This window comes from Solanum tuberosum, unplaced genomic scaffold (genome assembly GCF_000226075.1).
Source record: "Solanum tuberosum cultivar DM 1-3 516 R44 unplaced genomic scaffold, SolTub_3.0 scf00108, whole genome shotgun sequence".
Lineage (NCBI taxonomy): Eukaryota > Viridiplantae > Streptophyta > Magnoliopsida > Solanales > Solanaceae > Solanum > Solanum tuberosum.
The window spans coordinates 1409926-1432270 of record NW_006239033.1 but is presented as its reverse complement, the minus strand read 5'-3'; the positions used below and the strand labels follow the sequence as shown (position 1 = coordinate 1432270).

The 22345-nt window shown below is 35.5% G+C and overlaps 1 protein-coding gene across 2 annotated transcripts in view; it reads left to right on the top strand.

The window, feature by feature from the left end:
• The first annotated feature begins 1966 nt into the window (after window positions 1-1966).
• Window positions 1967-22345, top strand: part of LOC102595225 (uncharacterized) — a 25590-nt gene continuing 5211 nt past the window's right edge. The window contains exons 1-16 of one of the 2 annotated variants that reach the window (XM_006349497.2): window positions 1967-2231; window positions 2310-2410; window positions 3537-3747; window positions 8905-8986; window positions 9668-9965; window positions 10802-10900; window positions 10994-11134; window positions 13003-13176; window positions 13747-13949; window positions 14038-14181; window positions 15127-15215; window positions 15503-15650; window positions 15757-15806; window positions 16766-16821; window positions 17301-17464; window positions 22048-22211. In XM_006349497.2, the coding sequence (XP_006349559.1) occupies window positions 2072-2231; window positions 2310-2410; window positions 3537-3747; window positions 8905-8986; window positions 9668-9965; window positions 10802-10900; window positions 10994-11134; window positions 13003-13176; window positions 13747-13949; window positions 14038-14181; window positions 15127-15215; window positions 15503-15650; window positions 15757-15806; window positions 16766-16821; window positions 17301-17464; window positions 22048-22211 (2284 nt within the window). In that variant the 5' untranslated portion in view covers window positions 1967-2071. Of the gene's footprint in view, window positions 2232-2309; window positions 2411-3536; window positions 3748-8904; window positions 8987-9667; window positions 9966-10801; window positions 10901-10993; window positions 11135-13002; window positions 13177-13746; window positions 13950-14037; window positions 14182-15126; window positions 15216-15502; window positions 15651-15756; window positions 15807-16765; window positions 16822-17300; window positions 17465-22044; window positions 22212-22345 lie in introns of both variants that reach the window. The other variant, XM_006349496.2, reaches the window with a different exon arrangement.

The window sequence follows — 22345 nt, the reverse complement described above, 5'->3', positions numbered from 1 at the left end:
GATCCCGTTCACGATCATTTGTTTGACTTTTTCATGTTTCCAGATTACTCTAGGTTCTCCATAAAGCTATGATATAAATTTTAATGAATTGGTTTGATGTTTGCGGGCTTGAATTTAACAATATTCGCGTATGTCATGGTAGACAGACTTGTTAATGGTTGACCAACCTCCGTGGGAGTTTGGCTAGTACCCATGGTGGCCATTGCAATCGAAAAAAGTAGGCAAAAATTTAGTGTTTTGGCGGCAGAAAGTTAGAGCTAGAAGAATTCATTTTTTTTAAAATTAATTTATCTCACTTCTTTCTTTTTCTTTTTTCTTCTCATGCTCGAGGAATCCAATAATAAACTTCTTTTGAAAATTTTGTTTGGTGATGGAATGGGAGGATTAGTTGAAACAAGAAAATCTTAATCATGTCCTTAAGGGTCTGCTTGGAAAGCCCTGGTAATTGAAATTGGTGTAATTACTAGGGTGGTAATTACCAGCCTAGTAATTACACAACCTAGTAATTATGCTGACCTGTTTGTTTGTCACAGTAAATTACAAATGTACTGTTTGGTTGCACAAGTGTAATCATAAGGTTATAAATGATACTAAATTAAATATATTTAAGATAAGTATTGTCTATTAAAAATATATTAATCAACAAACATATGTTCTTAACTAATATTATTTAAAAAATATATTATATTTTTTAAATATATTATATTTTTTAAATTAGTATATTTTAATTAAAATAATAATAAAAACTAATATTACAAGATTTCTATGAACATCATAAAATACATGTTTGACAAAAAGATTAATATCATAAATATAAAATCATAAATTATGAAAATATTTGACAAAAATATAATCTATCAAGTCTAACTAAAAAATAAATGACTTGCAATGTGAAATATCAAATCACCACTACTAAAACAAATGAAACTGAAAATATAACATAAGTTATAGATTCAAAAGAAAAATAATAATATAATACTCTTATGTCTTCGTTACCATTTTCAAAAAAAAATAAAATAATACTCTTATGTCAAATTTCAACATAATGTACATAAATATGATTTAAAAGAAAAGGAAAACGTAAACCTATAACCTTATTCAACAATGAATTCCACTTTGATTTAAAAACTAGAATACTAACCAAATTATGTTAATGAAAAAAATAAACATAGAGTAAATCAATAAAATAGATAATACGAAAAATCGCAAGAAGTAAAGGTTGAGAATGAGAAGGAAATGAAATATAAATAATATAAAAAAAAATAAAAAAAAATAAAATATATATATATATATATATTTATATAAAATTTTAGAATAATAAAAATAAAAAAGAATTTAAAATAATAGAAATAAAAAATAAATTTAAACAAAAAAATAAAAATAGAAATAAAAAAATTAAAAAGGTAATCAACTTGTTATTACATCATGTAATTACCAGCAATTCACAGTTATTGTTTGTGAAGTGGAGAGTGTAATTACCCCTGTCAATTACATGCTGACCAAGTAATTACATGATCAACCAAATATGTCAGACCCAATTAGACCAAATCCAATAACCAAGGTGACTTTCCAAACAAACCCTAAGAGATTACTAAGTAATAAGAAACTCAGTTCCTACTATTTGTTTGAGATATGTATAACTTTTTTTACCAAAAGAAGAGTTAGTTTCATTTTTGGTTCTTATTCGATTGAAGAAGAGTAAGACATGATTTGTATGACATTAAAAAAAAATCTAATTCCAAAAATAAGATTAAAATTATTTGGAAGGAAAAATTAAATAAATACACATTAAATAAGTATGATTTTAGAATTGATTTTTAGTAACATGAGTATTTTTTTACTTTTACAGAATGAGACATTTGAACAAAAATAAAAAAGGAGTGACTAATTTAAATATAATTAACATTAAACTCTCCTCAGGTTTCATTTTATATACATTAACACCCCGTCCCTAGTGCTTTACAATTTATTATTATTTCAGCCATTCTGTTGGCTTCTGTATAATTTGTCCAACAACTCATTGAATTCTCCAAGCAAAGGGTTCCAATCACTTGTGAATTCAACCCTAGCAATGGAAGAAGATGAACAAAGACAACAAGTGTCAGAGTCGAATTCAATGACTTCTGCAACTCTGGGTCGTGTTATGAACACATTGCTTACTTGTAAGCCTAAGAAGCTTCAGGAAACCATTTCTCATCTTGAACCTTCTCCAAAAATCGCACCTATTGGTGGTAAGTTCTAACTTGTACGTTATAATTGATCGAGTTTTGGTTCTCCAGATGAAAAACAATTTTATACTTTTTTGCCAGTTTCTTTGGTACAGTCTTTATGGTTCCTTTCCAAGTATGTGAAGGATGCTGCTGAAAAGGAGTCGTATTTGGACCAAGTTCTTGTTCCTATGATTCAACATGTAAGAACCGAACAGCTCTTTTTGTTTGTTGAAGTTTTCAGGTTTCCCTAATAAATTGTTTTATAGGGTTTAACTTCAATTTAGTCCATAAAATGAAGGGTTTATTGTGAACCTGTTCCCAGGATGTTGTATATTAAGAAAAGGGAAAAAACTTGAATCTCTTTGATATTGATTAGTTTAATACTCCCATCTTCCTGTCATATTTGTCACTTTAGCGTTTCAAGAGTTGAGCATATTAAAGTCTACCCATGTTGGAGCATTTAACATTGGTCCATCATTTTCAGCCTCGACTCTTGTTAAACCTAAATGATAAAAATTATGGGATAAAAGAGTATATGTACTCCCTACTTCCCGGTCTATATGATGGTTTGTGAATGGATGGATGTTAGTTGAAGAAAAAATAAGTAATAATTGAAAAGTTAGTTTGATAGAAAAAATATTACATCAAAGTTTGGAATTTTGAAATTTGAATAAATTTCAATTTAAATTCTTGAAAATAGTGAAATGGTGTTACAGAATGGTTTCAAACATTTTGGAATATTCTGAAAAAGTTAACTGTTATAGAAATTGGGGAAAGACGGAGCGTTCAATTAGGACTTAATTTCAAATTGGTACACACTACACAGTAAAGGAGTGTTTACCGTGAATAATCAGCAAGAAGCTCTTTCTTGCAGAAGTTAAAGGTCAATATTATTTCTCATCATGACTATGTAAGATGGGTTAGCTGCTTTAGTGCCCATGTGCATTAAGTTAGTCTTGAGTGACTAACATCATTCATGAAATGCTTGAAATATCCACACTGCATCATGTGCGTGAGCCGCAAAACCACTTAACATTTTTGGTTTATCACATGACTTTTTTTGTTCTATTGAGAGAATGTTGTTACCATAGAACTACTTTTGTTGTACATGGAAAAGGCTTTGGAGATGGAGGTGAATAAAAAATTGCTCAGCTTAAATTCTTAACTAATGGCCTGTTCTCTTTTCCTAGCTTATGTTCTAGCATTTGTCATCAAATATTAGCATATGCTCATGCTTTTCTATTTTTGGGCTCAAAAGCCTGTTACATGTATTTTACCTGTTCCCGCTGCTGCTTTTTTAATCATCATTGATAAAACTTTTGCCAGTCATTAAGATTCACGGGGTCAAAACATGGCAACCAAGTGATGATACTTCTCAATTGGCTTTTTGAGGACGAAATAAGTTTCCAGGCTCTAGCAAATGATCTAAAGTCCATTTTATCAAGGAAAGAGGATCGTTATATATCCCTTGGTTGGTGTACCCTTGCACGAAGTCTTATTGAATTTGAGGTTACTATGGACAAGCTCGTTACACGTGGTAAGTAGATCTTTCTAAATTCTGTTTCTGTTTAAACCCCACAGCATTTGTCTTTCATTTTAAATTGGAGTATACATATGCGATCCACATCTTTCGCTGATCTGTAATTTCTCTTGACCCTTTCTGCAAGAGAAATCCAAATGCCAATTTCCAAATTAAGTTGACTGTAAAATTATGCTGGTAATGGTTGTACTGTATGCTTACATTTAATCAAGTTGCAACGCTGGTTCAAGTCTGTTACTTATGTAGCTGTTTGTTTTTTCTTTTGACTATATGTCTCGAGGACCCTTTATGTTCTCAGTGCACTTCAAAAGTTTGAGCTGACTTCTTAGCGGTTTCTGTCTTCAAGTGTAAAAGAAATAGCTTGTATTAAAAGCTACAAATGTTTCAGGGGGAGAAGTGGTATTCAAAACATCCTTAAGTATTTGATTCATTCCTTGGCAGCTACCTTAACCGAGGATCAAACTTACCAGAATTCTCAATTAAAGTAGTTGATCTAACACAGTAATGACCATAAGCAGTGCTTCTTCACCACTCTGTATAGTTATAATAGAGGGCAAGCTAGCATTAGCAAGGCAAATTTACTTGAAGCAATAACTCTTAGGGGTCATTTGGTAGGATGTATTAGAGAATTTAATACATGTATTAGTTATGGTATTATTTAATCCTTTTTTGATAGGATTTTTAGTCTATGTATAACTAGTACATGTATTAGTTATACACCCTATAATACTATTATAGGATGTATAACTAATGCATAGCAAACCATGGTATTAGCAACACACAAGTTATTAACACATCAATAAGCATGGGTAAAGATAGAACTGGCCTTAATACACCAAACCAATAATGGATAGGAAATAGTTCAAGCATAACTAATCCCAACATTACTAATAAACCCTATTCAGTCCTATTCGTAGACACTCTACCAAATGATACCTAAGGGTGGGAGTGAATGCACCATTGGGGGATGGGGCACAAAGGCTAAAAGAAGTAAGGTGCGAAGGGCACTCCTTAAACTGCTTTATCGTTGAAGATGAAGATGAGGGAAGACCAGGAATAACATGATTAGTAACCTCTTGCAACATTCTTCCTGTATAGTAGGAAATAATACTAGAAAAAGAGAATTCCTTTTGGTTAAGACAAAGATTAATGATTAAAAAGATTCATGGGTTGAAGCAAAAGGATCTCAGATCATTGGGCTTTGTGCCTTGTTTCTAAGATCTGGTGAATAGCTTTCATATTCCCTCGGGCTTTCATTGAGATAGAGGGGCAGTCTTAATTCATCAACCAAAGATGAAAGTAAGAGAGGCAGTTCTTAAGATTCTTTGACCCCAAAAGCCCAACAATTGGCCACTCGGCACCGTCGGATCAGTAAGGCCGACTTTCGTCCCTGCTCAACTGGTGGGTCTTGCAGTTAAGCTCCCTTCTGCCTTTGCACTTGAGGACCAGTCTCTGTCCGGCCCGAGGAAACCAAGCCCAAGGGTCCATTAGGATTACTTGGAGGCTACCCTAAAACCCTAATTCATGCCTATATAAAAGGGCTAAATATTCTCTTTGGAGGCATCTTGAATATTCCATAACATCTTGGAAGATTCACAAGGAGATCAAGACATTGACTACATTGTCTTTCTCAAATTTCTTCACATACACAATTTTATGTATGAAATTGGAAGAAGAGTTGTTGTTTTCAAGCATGAATTGGGTCCAAGATTCAGGCTAAAAATCTTCTATTTTCTCGAATGCAATTAGCTCTGGTACCTAACTTGAGGGCGGGAATTGTCTTATATTAGGGTAGGGGTAGTCCGAGGTGGGAAGGGCCGGGGGATTGAAGTTTTGATAATCAATAAGTAGTGTAGGCTTTTATTTTTTTGAGACAAAATAAGTAGCATAGGCTTTGATAGGTTTGCAATAGCGATTCTTTCCAACTATCTTAGCGACCTCTATCCAGTGCAGCAACTTCGTCGCCTTACTGTGCTACGAGAGATGCTCTGTTTGTTCCTCTATGCTCGCTTACGCTACAAAGTAATTGAAAGGAGAAAGACGGCTAAACTTTGTGTTAAGCAAGCTATAAGACCAGATTCTTTATCAAAAAGCTATATGACCAGTTTACCTAGTTTGGGCCTTGGGATAGGGGCTGCTAGAGTCAGTTCCTTAGGTCTGTCTACAAAAAGTTGTAGCCTTAAAAGTTGCTCGAGTTAGGGCTGAGTACAGTAGTATGCGAAGGAGGAGATTAAACAAATACAGGGAGATACCCAAGCCAGGAAGATTCTTCTATAGGATATTGGACCCAATGTACAGGATAAAATCCTTTCTTGCAGCACTACAAATCAAATATGGGATACTCTTCAATCTAACTATGAAGAAAGCCCAAGAACCTATGCTGAGAAGGGAAAAGATAGACGGTTCATGGCAAACAAGGAAAAATCAGACTTCGAAGAAAGCATGACAGTAATGGCACAATTTGACTCTGAAGACGAGGATGATAACATTGATACAAACTTTACTGAAATGAAGGATGTTATTCACATCTATTCCAGGAAAAAACTAGAGTGCGTAACTCACATTGACATTAATACCTTCAAAAGTCTACACATTGAAAAGAAAAACTGGATGAATACATATGTCACCCTTGAGATGGATATCAAAAACTTGGGAGAGTGTAAAGAGAACTTGGAAAATATGAATGAGTACCTTAAGAACATCGTTCTGAGCAAAGGATACCATGGGTTAGAAGCTTAGAAAGATAAACTCCTAGCTGCATCTACAAAGGGGAAGGATTAGGTTGAAGATATTCAAGAGAATCTTGAAAAAATGCGAGGAATTGTCAAAACAGATTTCCATAGAGAATGAAAGGAACATGGTTCTTCAAGAAGAATTAGAAAGGGCTACAAATGAAGTGAAGAGAGCACTTGGATGGAACAGGTCCTCAGAAGCACTAATATCTCTACACGAAAACCACTGCAACACATACAAGGATTTGGATACAAAAAGAGAAAGACTCCATACAATCTCAGGAGTATATATGTCTCTATCCCATATAATCGACTACACACTAACTGTGGAAACAATGGACATTTCAAGGACACATGCATAGCCAAATTAAGAGCAATTGATAGGAACATACAATTTTTTTGTAAAAGAGGCATCGAAGGAACTAGGTCCTTCCTTAATAAATGCAAATCTATCAGGATGGACTTGAAGGCATTCAACCTATCCCTTTTCTGGACAAAGCAACCCAAGCATCCTGGGTTCCTAGATACAACATTTGATCCGGTTAAAAGGGCTGTAATGAGAGGAAGCTAGAACATATGTGAATGAATTAGACACATGTCAAGTAGAAGGGAGAAAAAAATCCTCACTTAAGCCTAGTACAGAAGGATTATGGGATGTGTTCTGAATAAAACTATCCCACTCCCATGGAGCAAAAATTAATGAATCTTGACAAAGATATATCACAGGATCACAACAAAGGAGCCATGATCTGTCATCCCAGATACTGTAAACTGTTGCTGGGAACCTGGTTCTTGGAAGGGAGGAGGCTTGTACAACCTTTTCTTGGAAGGGAGGTGGGCGGCCCAAGAGAGTTGACAAAACTGATATCATATCTCCTCTGAAGAACCAATAGAAGAGTCCTAAAACACACAGAAAACTAGGGCATGGAACTCCTCTCTGAGTCGAAATGGAAGACCAAGGTAGGACAAAGCAAGAGTATGTGTAGAGGTCTTATCGCATGACAAAGAAAAGAGTAATATTTCCTCCTTCTGAAAGCTCATGAAGAGGGAGTGTGGGATACATAAAGCTTTGAAGAATCCCACTCCCATGTGTTGAAGATGAGAAGACCAGCAGATGAAGAGTGCCACAAAAATATGATGGAAGAAGCAAGTTCCAAGGTACTGCAGAACTAAGGAACCAGGTTCTCTGATGACCTGAGCACAGAGATGACAACAGTCTGGTTCTAAAATTGTCAAAATCCAGGGAAAGTTAAATACAAGAAGGGAAGAAGAGTGTGGAAAGATAGAAGAGCCTACAAAAGACAATAACCAAGATCCACACAGATATATGGCTACAAATTGAATTATAAACTTCTTAAGAACCTAGGTGAAAGAACTGGTTCTCTAGAAGATGAAGATGATGTGCAGATCAAGAAGAGAAGTATCAATGAACCAAGTACCTCAAGCAAAAGACAAGGAAGGGTTTATGATTGACAACATGATTGAGGTACAGTTCGTCAGAAGATCAGCAATGAACCTGGTACCTCAATTACAAATTTAAAATTTTCAACTAATTAGTAAGGTAGGGGTAAGGCTGCATACACACCACCCTCCTCAGACCCCACTTGTGAGATACACCGGGTATATTGTTATTGTACAATTTTAAAATTTTCAACTAATTGACGTGAATGTAATCTTAAATTCAAGATTCTTTTTTGTTAAAATGATAATAGGATATATAAATGAGATGTGAAAGCATTTTTCAATATGAAATGTTTCCTCTGATGAATAGAGTAGGAGTATGTTTAACAAAGAAATAAGCAAAGTTTCAAGTAATTTATGTTTGATAAATGGAATGAAATCTGAAGCTTTTGAATATAATTACCACAAATTCTTAACCCTCCTTGAAGGTTGGGAGTGTAATCGCACTCCTTCAATTACAGTCAATTCAGCACTAGCCAAATTATTACTTGGTCAGACAAAGTGACAAACAAGTCAAACTGTGTAATTATTCTTAATTACACTAATACACTCATTCAATTCCCATGGGGCTTTCAAAACACACCTGAAGTTCCTTCTGTGGCCACCCCAAAATGTTTCAGGTTCCCTCAAAATGAAGTTCTTTCCTTTTTGTGCTCCCTTGAAATCTTCATAAGGTGACAAATCACGCTTATTTGTAAGAACTTTCAAACTTATCATATAGCCCCTTTCTGGGTACACATAATAGAAATTAACATCAATTATCAGTTCTATCGTAGCTGCACCCGATCAAACTAAGTCAATGAAATTGGGATATCATTGAGGTCTTATTTGCTCTGTGGGAATGGAGAATGGGAGTATCCTATTGCTCTGTGGTCCATTGGAACCTGTTGCCCACTGTCTGAGCAGATAATTTTTAAGCTTGTTAATTTTTAGTTTACAGAGTTTTTTGTTTTTAATACAGGGGTTCGATGTAGATACGATGCACTTCTGAAGATTTTCTGCACATGTATGTCCCATCTTGTGTCTATTGTATATGACGGAAGGTGTGTGTATTTCCTTTCTTTCTTCCTTTCGTGTTGCCTGTCATTTCCTCTTTTCCTTTTTATTAGATGCTCATCTGTTACTGGTTGCTCAATGTTGCTAACGTTTACAGAAAAGTAAAAAAATCTCATTGCTACTATTGAAAACTGAATGGGAGGTAGCGTGCCCCATGAATTAATCTAGGTGCGCGCAAGCTGGCCCAGAAACTATGATTATGGAAAAACAAACTGAATTTGAAAATCTTTCTTCTACCAAACAAAAGAGTGTAGTGCTTCACATACCTTTTAAACTTGTGTTAGCTCTAAACTCTATGGTCGATGCATGATATAAAGCTCATGTCAAAGTTTTTTTTATATATATCTTAAAGAGTATAAGGCAGAACTACAAAAAATTTCTGGATGGCAGTCTTATCGTTTAACTTTGAGTTGTTTGAGAAATGTCATAATTTGAGAATGCATACCTATCCTCGAAAACCCAAATAAAGAAAAATGCATGTATATTTTAACTAGGGGAAATTGAATTGTTTCTGGGTAACTTCATTCAAACTTTTGCTGTCGGAAGCTATATTTCCACAACCACTTGAGGGAGCTTAGACTGTGCTTCTGAAACACACAGTATTTGTTGACCTACTTTACATTTTTAACAAAGGCACATGCCTAAGTTTGCTTCTTTCAAATTTGTAGCACAGTGCAGGGGGAATTTGAGTTGCCAACTCGCCTTTCAGTGGCTGCTGCTGATCTAGTTCTCTCTCTTACAGAGGCATTAGCAAGAACTAATTCAGTGTTCAACTGCTCAGATGACAAGCGTAAGGCAGCTGCTACTGGTGAAAGAAATCTCCTGGTCATGTTGTTACCTTCTACACCGACTAAGAAGAAAGTGAACAACATCAGTAAATCCTCAGATTATGAAGGCATGGAAATGAAGTTGCTACTTTGGGACCATTTGGATAACCTCATAATTCTTGTAGAGAGACTTACAGCTGTACGTTCCATAACTTGTTTTATCTATTCAGTGCTACTTCATTAGATGTCAGATTTGAATAACTTTTACTATCCAGTTTGGCCATGAATTTTATTTCATTTTTTCAACTTAAACTTGAAATATTATTTGCAAATCAACGTATGTTCTATGATTTGATCCATCATTTCAGCTTCAACTTTTTTCCAATTAAATTCATTTCCAAATTCAACTGCAAATGCTCTTTTCTTTTTTAACTTCAACCAAGTATTGTCCAAACGCCTAATAAATGCAGCTAAGATATACATCGGAGGACAGAGAGAGGGAAAGATATATATATATATATATATATATATATTAAAACCTTACTGGCAAAACATCTTCTAGTGTACCTATTTCTGATTAAGGATTAGTTATAATCTCAAATAAGTACGTCTCTCTTTTCATGTTCATCCAAAACTTAAAAAAACAAAATTTTGATTTCTACTTCTCTGTCCAGCCAGTTCTCAGTAATCTATGGGTCAAGTATTTTACAATATTTTTGAAAAAATTTCGGTGTAACCAATTGATGTCAATTTTTGTTGGTACCCAGGTTCTGTGAGTAAAAAATCTGTTTCTGTCAGACTAAATAGTTGGTCAGATGAAAAGTTCTATGTGCAAAATATTTCTTGCTTAAATCTGGTAAATCAGAACGCACTACAATGTGATTATAGATATCTTGATAGATAATAAATGTAATTCAAAAGGGTTGCTGTAATGTTTCTTATAGATTATTTTCTTGACCTTGTTGAGAAGTGGGAAATCTAAAAAGTCACTTGTCAAATGCTTCAATTTTCACATATAGAGTTGTTGACATGCAGTGGAGCAGAAAAAGCAGGCCTTTGCATGCAAAGGCATTAGAGAGAGTTTGTAAGTGGTTGCGGGGGATGCAGGAAAATTATATTCACGAACAAACCAAGGCAGGTTTTACAGTTTTCATCCTTTTCAGTTTCTAGATCATCTATTATAGCACTTTTGTTTTATTCATCATGCGCCATGTATCATTACTTTAGACAGATTCAGAAATGCTGAAGAGAGGGGTGTTACTTCTCTCATCTTGTTGGAAACATTATGGCATGTTGTTGCACTTGGAAGATAACAAATTCCCTCAGCAATATACAGAATTATTGGAGCAGTACTTATCCGGGATTCAGGTTTGCTATACTATCACCACATGAAGTCCTTTGCCTTTCGTTCTTTCCTCTTGCATCTGGTCTCTTTGGCCTAAACATTTATATATTTCAGTGTTTAGTGTATAGGCATTTCATTGTTTTTGTTCTAAATTGTTGCTTTTTTTTTTTGTTGAAATGGGTTTTAAATAATTCTAGTGGTTGAAATTATGGCCTATTCAACACCCAACGGTGTGGCCTAACAGTTGATGAAGTGGGTGAAGCCTTGGAGACTAGAGTTCAAATCCCAACACAAACAAAATATATAGGGATTTCTTCTCATCTAAGCCTTGGTGGACAAAGTTACCAGGTACGAGTGCTGGTGGGAGGTAGTAGGTACTCAGTGTAATAGTCGAGGTGTGTGTAAGTTGGTCCGGATGCCACCATTGTAAAAAATAAAATAAATAGAAAATGTCCTATTCACTTGATGAATAGATTTATCTAGAAGACTTAATTTCAAAAAAATAGATTTATCTAGAAGACTTGGATTGTTGAGTATTAATTTACAGATGTCCTATCTTAAATAGTTTTGGAGGACAAAGTTGCCAGTTTGTAAAAACTTGTCTAGAGTACAACTTCAATCTGCCACTGAAATATGTGGGACATTTAGGACTTCTTTACTCAGTTTAAACACAAGAGACTGGCAAACTGATTCAGTAGTACTTTTGTTGTTGTGATGATTCATGTATTTGAAGAAACTGAATTTCTGGAAAGTCTATTCATTTATAGATTCTCCAAGCTCTCAATTTATTCAACAAAAAATACAAGACTAGTCCATTTAAAAAAAAGGAAGCTAGTGCAACATTTTAGCAGACATTTGTCCAAGTAGTGAAGTAGGTTTTTTGGTCATCAGTAGTCAACATATTTATGAATTAAGATTTAACCTGGTCATGCCACCTCAGTCACATATATTCCATCTTTGTAGCAACTTTTTTCATCCTTTTCAAACTATAGTTTTAACTCATAAATGTGTGCTGTAAGCTACTCTCATTCTCTGACATGTCTTCTCCAAATTCATTGTCTCTTTGTCTGTCAGTACCACTACTTCGCTACTTTTGCCTCTCTATCTCCATCTCTCCAGAATATCTAGCAGTTGGAATTTCCCTTCCTTGCTTTGTCTCTCATAATCATCTAAATAGTGATTACACCTACAACCATAACATTCTGGTGGTGAGGGTTTGCTCTGACCTTCTGAAGGTTAGATATTTTGTTATATGCTTGAAGTTTTATGGTTAGGACTGCTTGCAATTGAATCTGTCTTTCAAGTCTGAGGTTGAATGGTTTGCTCTTAACTTTCTGAAGGTAGATTTTTTACTATATGCTTGAAGATTTATGGTTAGGGCTGCTTGCAATCGAATCTGAATGTCTTTTTTTCTTTCAAGTTTGAGGTTTGACTCTTCCTTTTACTTAATTCTGATGCATCATACTAGTTCTAAAATTTGGATTTGTTCTGAAAGTTCAGTGAGATAAAACTGTATTTCAAAAGACCATATGATCAAAGAGTTTCGGTTTGGAAGCTGAACTAGTTTAAATGGTTTGTATTGGGAGAACTAGAAATTTCAGTTTACCAGCTGAATAGCCAGTTGGTAACTGAATTGACAGTTTGAATGCCCATAGATAAGTTGTTCTGGGCCTACTTAATGGGTGCTTCTTTTGCTTTGGTGATCACCTTTGATAAAAGGACTCTTGAACTAACACAAAGAAGATAAAAATGACATAAAAGTTTCCTTTTAAGTGTCCTGACTCTTGATTTAGTCGCTCTTTTTTTTTTTATATATCAGAGTATGTGAATTCTCTTTTTCTTATGTCCTTCCTCTCTATTTTACTCCAGATTTAAGGAAAAAAACTTGCAGTTTTATGCAGATAATTATGCTGAAGAGTCTCCTAGAAACAAAGAAAGTGGAAGAGAGACCATCATATTTTTCCTGAATTGCCTTGCCCTTCTGTTGGGCCGTCTACATGGAAAGCAGTTTGAAACTACCATTGAGGAATATGGATCTCGGCTATCTGAAGCTATCATATCTCAGGTAGAATTACATGACTCATATAAAAGTTTGCAGCCTTTGGTTGTGAAAAGATTAAGATCTCTCTGAGATTCTGGAGCAATTGCTTTGGTGAAGTACTCCCTCTGTTTCAATTTGCTCGTCTTACTTATCATTATAGTCCATTTAAAAAAGAATGCCTCGTTTTATTCGCATCTCTTTAATTTCAACTTTCCACATGGCATGTTTAAGACCGCAAGATTAAAGGACATTTTGGTACATTCTACATATTTTTAGTTTAAGACCACAAGAGTCAAAGTCTTCTTTACTTTTCTAAACTTTGTGCCAAGTCAAAACCAGACAAATAAAGTGAAACAGAGGGAGTAACTTTCTCTAGTAAGATGATGGTTCTTAGTTATGCGGTCGGGAGAAATGCATCAAGTTGCTTGACTAACCATCAGAGAGCTAGCATATTTCTGGTGTTATAGTATTTGAATTAAACATTTCTGAATTCTGGTTGTTGAATTTACTATAAGTAATTTTCTCTTTTTTTGGTTGAATTTACGGTTTTTTCTCTGATGCTGGTAACTTACATTATTTTTTTGTATATTAAAGCTTAATAGTGTGGATGATGAAGTAATTGACAGTTCACTCTGCATCTTCAAAGCTGTCATCTTTAGGACAAATAGTAGTTTGTCTAAACATTCTGCAGACATTAGACAGATTAATGCTCAACTGCCAATGTTACTAGACCTTTTGGATGAACGAGACAGTGCAGCAAAAGCTGTTATAAAGCTTTTGGCTGAGTATTGCTCCATGTATGTTTATATTGTAATGTAAACTGGTTTTAAGCTTTCCAAATGTATTTTCGGGGTTAAATAGAAATGCCAATTGTTGCTTTGCCAGATCCTCAGATACTCAGTGCTTGGGAGAAATTCTCAAGCGTCTTATTTCTGGGAATGTTTCACAGAAAAGAAATGCTGTTGACTTCATTTCAGATCTTATCCATATGTCTATGCAATCAGATACCGTGCTTCCTCCTCCTATCTGGTATGATGTTGCTTTGTATCGTTGGCTTTTAGTTATTAACATTGCTTCACCTTTTAGCACCTTATACAATGTCCAAGAAATACAATTACAACATAGGAACCTGAGAACCCTGACTGAACTGCTAGGTCGAAGTGCAGGCTCAAAAAAAGGAGATGCAACAATGAGTCAACTAGGGAGGTGAATTTAGAAGTCTCCTTATAGGGAGATTTTTCAACCTGTTGGGTGTATGCTAAAGTGCTTAGATTGAGTCATACAGGACCACTTTATTTAGATTTTTTTGTAGAAGAGTTACCTATTGGACCGACATACTCAATGCCCAACTTTGTTACCTTCTTCTTAGAAGGTTCTCCGGGTCTGAACATTTAATTGGAAGCTTCAAGGCATTGGGAGGAGTAGCTCTGTGCAATTATAAACTCCTTTCAATGCCTTTATGTTCCTGATGTGGGGCAATATGTAACTTAATATGTGTCCTCATGTGTATTGCCGGATTCTTAGTTCATATATGGACCTAATGTGGACTTACAAGTGTGAAACTGTACTTACAATATGTTGGCACAAATACCATGTAAAAATCTTAGGAAAATTGATTAGCGTAGCTCCATTATAAACCCCTTTGAATAACTTATATATATATATATATATATATAGACCATATGTAATTCAAAAGAAGGTATATTTACTCAAATTATCATCATTCTGATTTTCTCCTGAAAGAAATAACTGATGTGGGAAGCTTTCCCTGATTGAATAGTACATGAATATGAAGTCAACAAGAAACCCCTAAAGGCACAGTAGGTGCACAGATAAATCACTGCACATTCAACTATTCAAAAATTCCAAAATTACTGTCCCTTTTGCAAAATGCTCCTATATCAGAATATCTTTTTATTTTCCCTCAAATTTAGTTAACAGAATAATTAGCACTTCTCTTTGCAAAATTCGCAGGCAGCGTTTATCATGCCACCTATTGGAGTTTCTCCAAGATGAACAAATGGTAATTAGTACACAGGCTTCCAGTTTGATTCCTTTAATAGGTAAGGCTCCACCTTTTGGCTTTTAGCTCAGTTGTCTTTGTAGTGCAATGGTATGTTATGGAAGATGCTTTACTGTGATGCATAACTTTTGGAAAGTTCTTCTTCATTTTCTTGGTCTTATATGAATATCCCACTTCTGTTGTGTTTAATGTCCGACCAGGTCTCTCTTTTCCTTATTTCAATTTGGAACTACCATCTATAGAGAAAGCATTTAAGCTGGCTTCTTCTGTTTGGCATCCAAACAACAGTGGCTGACTACTCAATGACTTTTTTGTTTACTGCTGCAGACCCTTCATTTACTTTGCCTGCACTAGTTTGTCTTATTTACTCGCCACTTGAAAGAGTACACTCATTGGCAAGTGGCACACTCATTGCGTTATTGAAGAATTACAAGCATAATCCTGATGTTATATGCCTGCTGCTCGACTGTCTGAGGTATAATGAAATACTTTTGATAGTTGATGACAAAAGTTTAAGTGAGAAGCATGAAACAGGAGTAATTTTGCACTCTCTTTATGTAACTTCTTATTTGTCTGTGCAGCAAACCCTCAGAGAACCCAGACATATGTGATACTGCTGATGGTGTAGAAGGTGTGTTCAGTTTTTTCCTTTAAGCTGCTCTGGAGATGGTTGGGAGTGCACAGCTAGTGAATATTAAAATAGTTCACCACATCATGAAATTTGAGATCAGATTTAAATCCCACAGGCCGATAATGGTCATCTGTAACAGTCATAGAGAATAAATGAGGAAAAAAGTTGATTCTAACTAGGAACTCAGTTAATTGAGAAATCACTTTTTCGCTGGTATCCTTTAGCCTAAAAGATATTTATCTCCTCAAAAGTTCTCTGCTTAAAGTAACTTCTTATAATGGATACCTTTGTAATCGTGACAGAGTAACTTGAAGCTCTTGGTGGCGGGTTTGTTAATGAGTGCATTTAGTGAAAAGTTCCTATTTTAGAATTGTTATTTTGGGTGCTATTTTTTCCTGGTTGCTTGATATTTATGGTTTTCCATACTTCCCTTAATGTCTTGGAAATGTAAGTAATTTGTGTATTTTGAACAAAAAAGGTGCTTTTTGGGGGTTCATTTTGCAGATGGGATTTTATATACCAGTGCATCCCCCAAGGTTATACTCGTGTATAAACATCACAGTATAGTGAAGTTTGAATACTGTGAAGTACTTAAAAGATTCAAAGTTTTGTTGCAAGCCTTGGAGCTACATTATGCTCATTTGAGGTGATCATTACTTTGAGTAGAAAGATTATAAGAAATTTGACTGACTAAATCATTACCAAAATAACTTGCCTCGGAAGGGTGTTTTCTCGAGTATTTTTGCAGTCAATGATTATGGGCTGTTGTGTGCATCACTTTTACATGTAAAGTGCAATTGGGAGGCTCTAGGTAGATAGTTTTTTCCTTCATTGTAATTACATTTTATCCTCTATGTGCAATCCTCTTCTTTTCCATCAACTGTGTTTTTTTTTCCGGAAAACACTAATCATTAGATAACTACTGAAAAGCACCTTGATTCATTTTTGCTTCTCTTCAGGAAAAAAGACTGATATTGATAGAGTGCTGAAGCTGCTTCCTGAGTGGTCGAAAATGGTTAGTTAGAGTTTTATTCACTTTGCTTAATTGACTCACCTCATGTCGTTTGATTGATTCTCTATATGCAGTCATTAGTGACTCCAAGACAACTGCTTCTGTTCTTACTGTTGTGGTCAAACTTCTTTGAATTTGCTTTTGTTGCTTGATCATTTATCAGTCTTGGTTGATGTAACATATCTCCCACTTGAAATCTGTCATATGCTGTCACCAGTACTCTTTACTTGCACCTAAAACCATGAAAGAAATATGACAATTGATTTGATCATTGCTTGTCCAGCAATTTCTTGTTTTCCTTGTACAATGTGCACAAGGCTAAAGTTTGCAGCAAGACATCAACTAGGATGGATGTTATAGCTTAGCATATGGTCTTATCATTAGACTATATTTGCTATTCAGTGATACAAATGTACTGCTTGCTTAGTATATTGCCCTTCTTCACATATCACTTGGACATGCCTAATTTGAGCCTATTGTAGGTTGAAGATTGGAAGGTGATGATTGGACCATTGATTGACAAGCTTTTTGCTGAGCCATCAAATGCAGTAATAGTCAGGTTCCTAAGTTCCATAAGCGAGCACCTGGCAAGTGCAACAGATTTTGTTTTTCAAAGGATTATTTCTTACTCACGAAGGCAGAAGGAGTGAGTGATTCTATTTATCTTTCCTACTGCTATAATTAGGAAGAAACTATCTGTTATAAGCATTTCCTTGGTCTGGGTGAGTTCTTTTCTAAGTGGTAGAATAGGAGGAGAATATGTGCGTAGATTCATTGTACTTTTATAAGTTTAGGTGGTTCACTACAGGGAAAGGAAGATGGACTTGTATATGGTGTTTATTGACCTAGAAAAAGCATACGACAAAGTTATGAGAGAGGTTCTATGGAGATGTTTGGAGACTAGATGTGTTCCAATCATGTACATTAGGGCTATTAAGGTTTGTATGATGGAGCTAAGACCCGGGCTAGGTGACGACATTGGAGGAGACTCAGGTCACTTTCCAGTTGTGATGGAGTTGCATTAGGGATCGACTCTTAGCCTGCTTTTATTTTCTTTGGTGATGGATGTTCTGACACGACACATAATAGGGGAGGTACCTTGGTGCATATTATTTGCCGATGACATTGTATTGATTGACGAGACGTGTCGCAGAGTTAACGACAAGCTAGAGGTGTGGAGACAGACCTTGGAGTCTAAAGGTTTTAGGTTGAGCATCGTAAGACAGAGTATGTGGAGTGCAAGTTCAGTAATGTGCCTCATGTAGCTGATGTGGAAGTGAGGTTGGATTCTCGAGTCATCCTTTAAGGGTTTCAAGTACTTCGGGGCAATTATCTAAGGCAATAGGGAGATTGACGAGAATGTCACACATCGCATTGGTGCGGGGTGGTTGAGATGAAGGTTGATACAGTGTTATCAAAGGCGTGCTTTAAGCGCGCTTAAGCCCTAAAGCGAGGCTCAAAACGTGTTGAGCGCTTCGCCTCGCTTTATGTGTGCTTTAGTGTTGTCATCAAGGTTCTAAGACAAACATTTCCTTGCCAATGAGCCTCTTATGAAGAAGTGACACTAAATAATTGATATTTCACTTTATCATAATATTTTTTCAATTTCTTTGGTCATATATTTGTCATTCATATTTATAATTATTAGTCTTGGCTAAACATATATATTTGTATTCTTTTCTCTCTTTGCGCTTTTTTTCATTAAAACCCACGCTTTATTTGCGCTTAAAGCCCCCACGGACCTTAGAGCTTTTTTGCGCTTTTCGCTTTTGATAACACTGGGTTGATATCCGGTGTCTTATGTGATAAGAAGGTGCCACTAAGACCAAAAGGTAAGTTGGTAAGTTCTACAAATAGTAGTTAGACCGGCTTTGTTGTATAGCGTTGAGTATTGACCAGTCAATGAACTCTCATGTCTAGAAGATGGAAGTTGTGGAAATGAGGATGTTGAGATGAATGTGTGGGCTTACTAGGATATATATGGTCAGAAATGAAGATACTCAAACTTAGGTGGAAGTGACCTTCATGGCTGACAAGATGTGGGAGGTTAGACTGAGATGGTTTGGACATGTCAAGAGGAGATGATAGACTCTCCAATGAGGAGGTGTGAGAGGTTGTCATTGGAGGGACTGAAGAGAGGTAGATGTACGACGAACAAGTATTGAGTAGAGGTGATCAACATTCAACTTACCAAAGGCATGACCCTTGATAGGAGCATGTGTAGGTCGAGTATTCTAGAAGGCTAGTCGGAAATGCTCTCGCGTCTTGTCTCTTCGGCTAGTAGTATTAATATTATTTTCGGTATTTTACTATTTTCCATATTTCTCACTCTTTGTTTTCGATTGATACTTGTTGTCTCGTGCCTATATTTTTTTACTATCCTGCCATTGGTACTACTTTTTTTTTTTTGGTTAAACCATTGTTACTGCTTATGTCTTCATATATGTTGTGTTTTTTCTTTCTTTGAGCCAAGGGTCTATCGAAAACAACCTCTCTACTTGTAAAGGTACGGGTAAAGTTTGTGTTCACTCTACCCTCTCCGAACCCCACTTGTGGGACTATATTGTATGTTGTTGTTGTTGTTCAATATTATATATTATAGGATACCTTAGGATATTATAGAATACTTATTTACCTTATTAATGTAGATTATGATCATCTACCATATCATATGTAGCCTGTTAGATAGCATATGTGTAACATAGTAGGTAACTTGATTTACTCTTAAATTTACTCCTATTTTTAATTAGGTATTGATTTATATTGATTTGCATTGATTTTCTTTCCTTTTTAGGACATGTATACTTAGCTATTTAAACCGCACTAGCTTGTGGGAATAATCAGGTTGAGTTCTCTCTCAAACTCTTATCTTCTCACATTGTAGCAGAACTTTCTTTAGTGAGAAATTAAGAGTAAAATAACAAAACAAAATTGCTGAGCATTTTTCAGCAAAACCTTCAATGTTCTGCGATTCTGACACTCTCTAGGGGTATTGTGCATATATAAGTACCACCATTACGATCGGAATCCCCACGTGTGATGTTTTTTGGCCACTCCTCCAGCAGTTTTCCAGATATGTTGTTTAGATTTTTTTTCTAGAATCTACTTTATTTTTGGACACAGATAGATTTGTTACATGTCTCTCAGATCCGATATGTTTAGCACTAAATCAGTGGGCTCCAGTAATCAATCATTCTCTTTGTCTGAGGTAGAATACAATTATTTTCTTCAGTATCAGGCGAGTAAGCAGACATCTTCATCAATAGCTTCCGTTGCCTAGATTGGTAATCTGGTTAATTTTGTTGCTTGTATCTCACAGTCCACCACATAAAGGAAGTATGCACGTGATATTCTTGAAGTGGGATGACAGATTGTAGGACTATTAATTCTCCAATGGATTCAACTGTTAAGCTCCTACCAGGTCAGGGGGAGCCTCTTAGCGATCCAGGAAGATATAGAAGGCTAGTAGGAAACTTGAATTATCTCGCAGTGACTTGACCTGATATTACCTTCCCGGTTAGTGTTGGAAGTTCTTGAATTCTCCTTGTAACAGTTATTGGAATGTAGTTATTCACATTCTTCGATACATAAAATGTGCTCCAAGGAAATGAATACTTTAAGAAGATCGAGGACATGAGAAAATTGTTGGATATTAGATGCAGACTGGGCAGGGTCACCCTTGATAGACGATCTGCTTTTGGATAGTGTTCTAGTTGGGGGAAATTTGGTGTCTTGGGAAAGTAAGAAACTAAATGTGGTTGCTAGATCTAGTGCAGAAGCAGAAAATTGGGCTATGGCAGTGGCAAAATGTGAACTCATATGGATCAAGCAACTACTGAAAGAGTTGAAATTTGGAGATACTAAAGGAATGGAACTTGTGTGCGATAGTGAAGCTGCACTTCACATTGTAGCGAATCCAGTATGTCACGGGAGGACCAAACACATAGAGATTGATTGTTATTTTGTCAGAGAAAAGGTACTCTCAATAGACATCATCACTAGGTTCGTGCGGTCAAGTGATCAACTTGCAGACGTATTCAGCAAGTCCTTAGCCAGTCCCAAAACAAGTTATATATGTAACAAGCTTGGTACATATAATTTGTATGCACCAACTTGAAGGGGAGTGTTAGAATCCTAGGAATATTCTATAGCATATATGTTAATATAGTAGGTAGCTTGATTTACTCTTAGATTTACTCCTATTTAAATTGTGTATTGATTTATATTGATTAAGTATTGATTTGGATTGATTTCCTTTCCTTTTTAGGACAAGTATACTTAACTATTTAAAGCCCAATAGTTTGTGGGAATAATTAAGCAGAGTTCTCTCTCAAACTCTTGTCTTCTCACATATAAGAGTGCTTCTTCTAAAATTGTTACTTAAACAAATCCAAGTAGTTTGGGATTGATGCGTAGTAGTTGTTGTTTTTTGATGAGGACAATAGTAATTCTTGATTTTGACCGACGAGTGTGATTGTTCAGTAATTTGGTTGTAGAAGAGTTACATATACAGGAATACGGTATGTTAGTACATAGTACTGTACTTTTAACACATACAATAATTACTACAATAGTGGAAAAGACAAGTTACTACCTGTACTTCCCTTTCAAGTTGTCTAAGACTTATAAATAAACTTTTCCGTATTCTTTGGAACTTCCCGATATTATCTCCATATAGATTTTATTCCAAAATAAATAAGGAAGTTTCTATTTGTGTAATATCGAATTTGGATAACTTGTGAAGGAGTGAGGGGGTAATAATCTTAAATAATCATATGAATACATGTATAATGTTTACATGTATAAAGTGTAATTGATGTTAATTAATAGGATTGTCTATAAAATCTTTAGCTTCTAAGTGCTAGAAGCTTATTCTGAGACATAGATGAAGTTGATTCCTTAATGTAGATTTTGGATTGTTAGCTAGTGAAAGTACTTTGTGCAGTGCTCTGTGTATATGGCTTTTGTTTAACCAAGGGGCATATGGTATAACTTCTTAATGTAAGCCTTATCTGCACTTGCTTAATGTTGAATGAAATGCCAGTTTCCTCTTACAGTTTTGTTTCATTTGCTTACCAAGTTTGTAGACTGTGCAGCGAGCATGCAAGTTATTTATTTGGAGTAGGACTAGAATACTCACTGCAATAATAAATAAGTTTATATTCTTTGGAATTTTATTTTCTAAGCATTTTGATGTAGAGTTGATCATTTTGACTCTATGTCCAGCAGTCCTGATGAGGGTGTGTATCCGAACTATGATGCTCCAGAAGGACAGATCGATCTTTTTAATCGTCTCTGCCCATTGCTTGTAGTGAGGTTGCTTCCATTGCAAGTATTCAATGATCTTAACTCATCTGCTTTGTATGATGAACTTCCAACCAAACTTGCACATGGTACACTCTGTTGCTTTTAGTTGTAACCTGTTCTGTTAAATTCTAACCCTAATCCATTTTGATAGCCCACCCACATTACTGGCAAACAACCTCCCCCCCCCCCCCCCCCCCCCCCCCCCCCAAACAAAAAACAC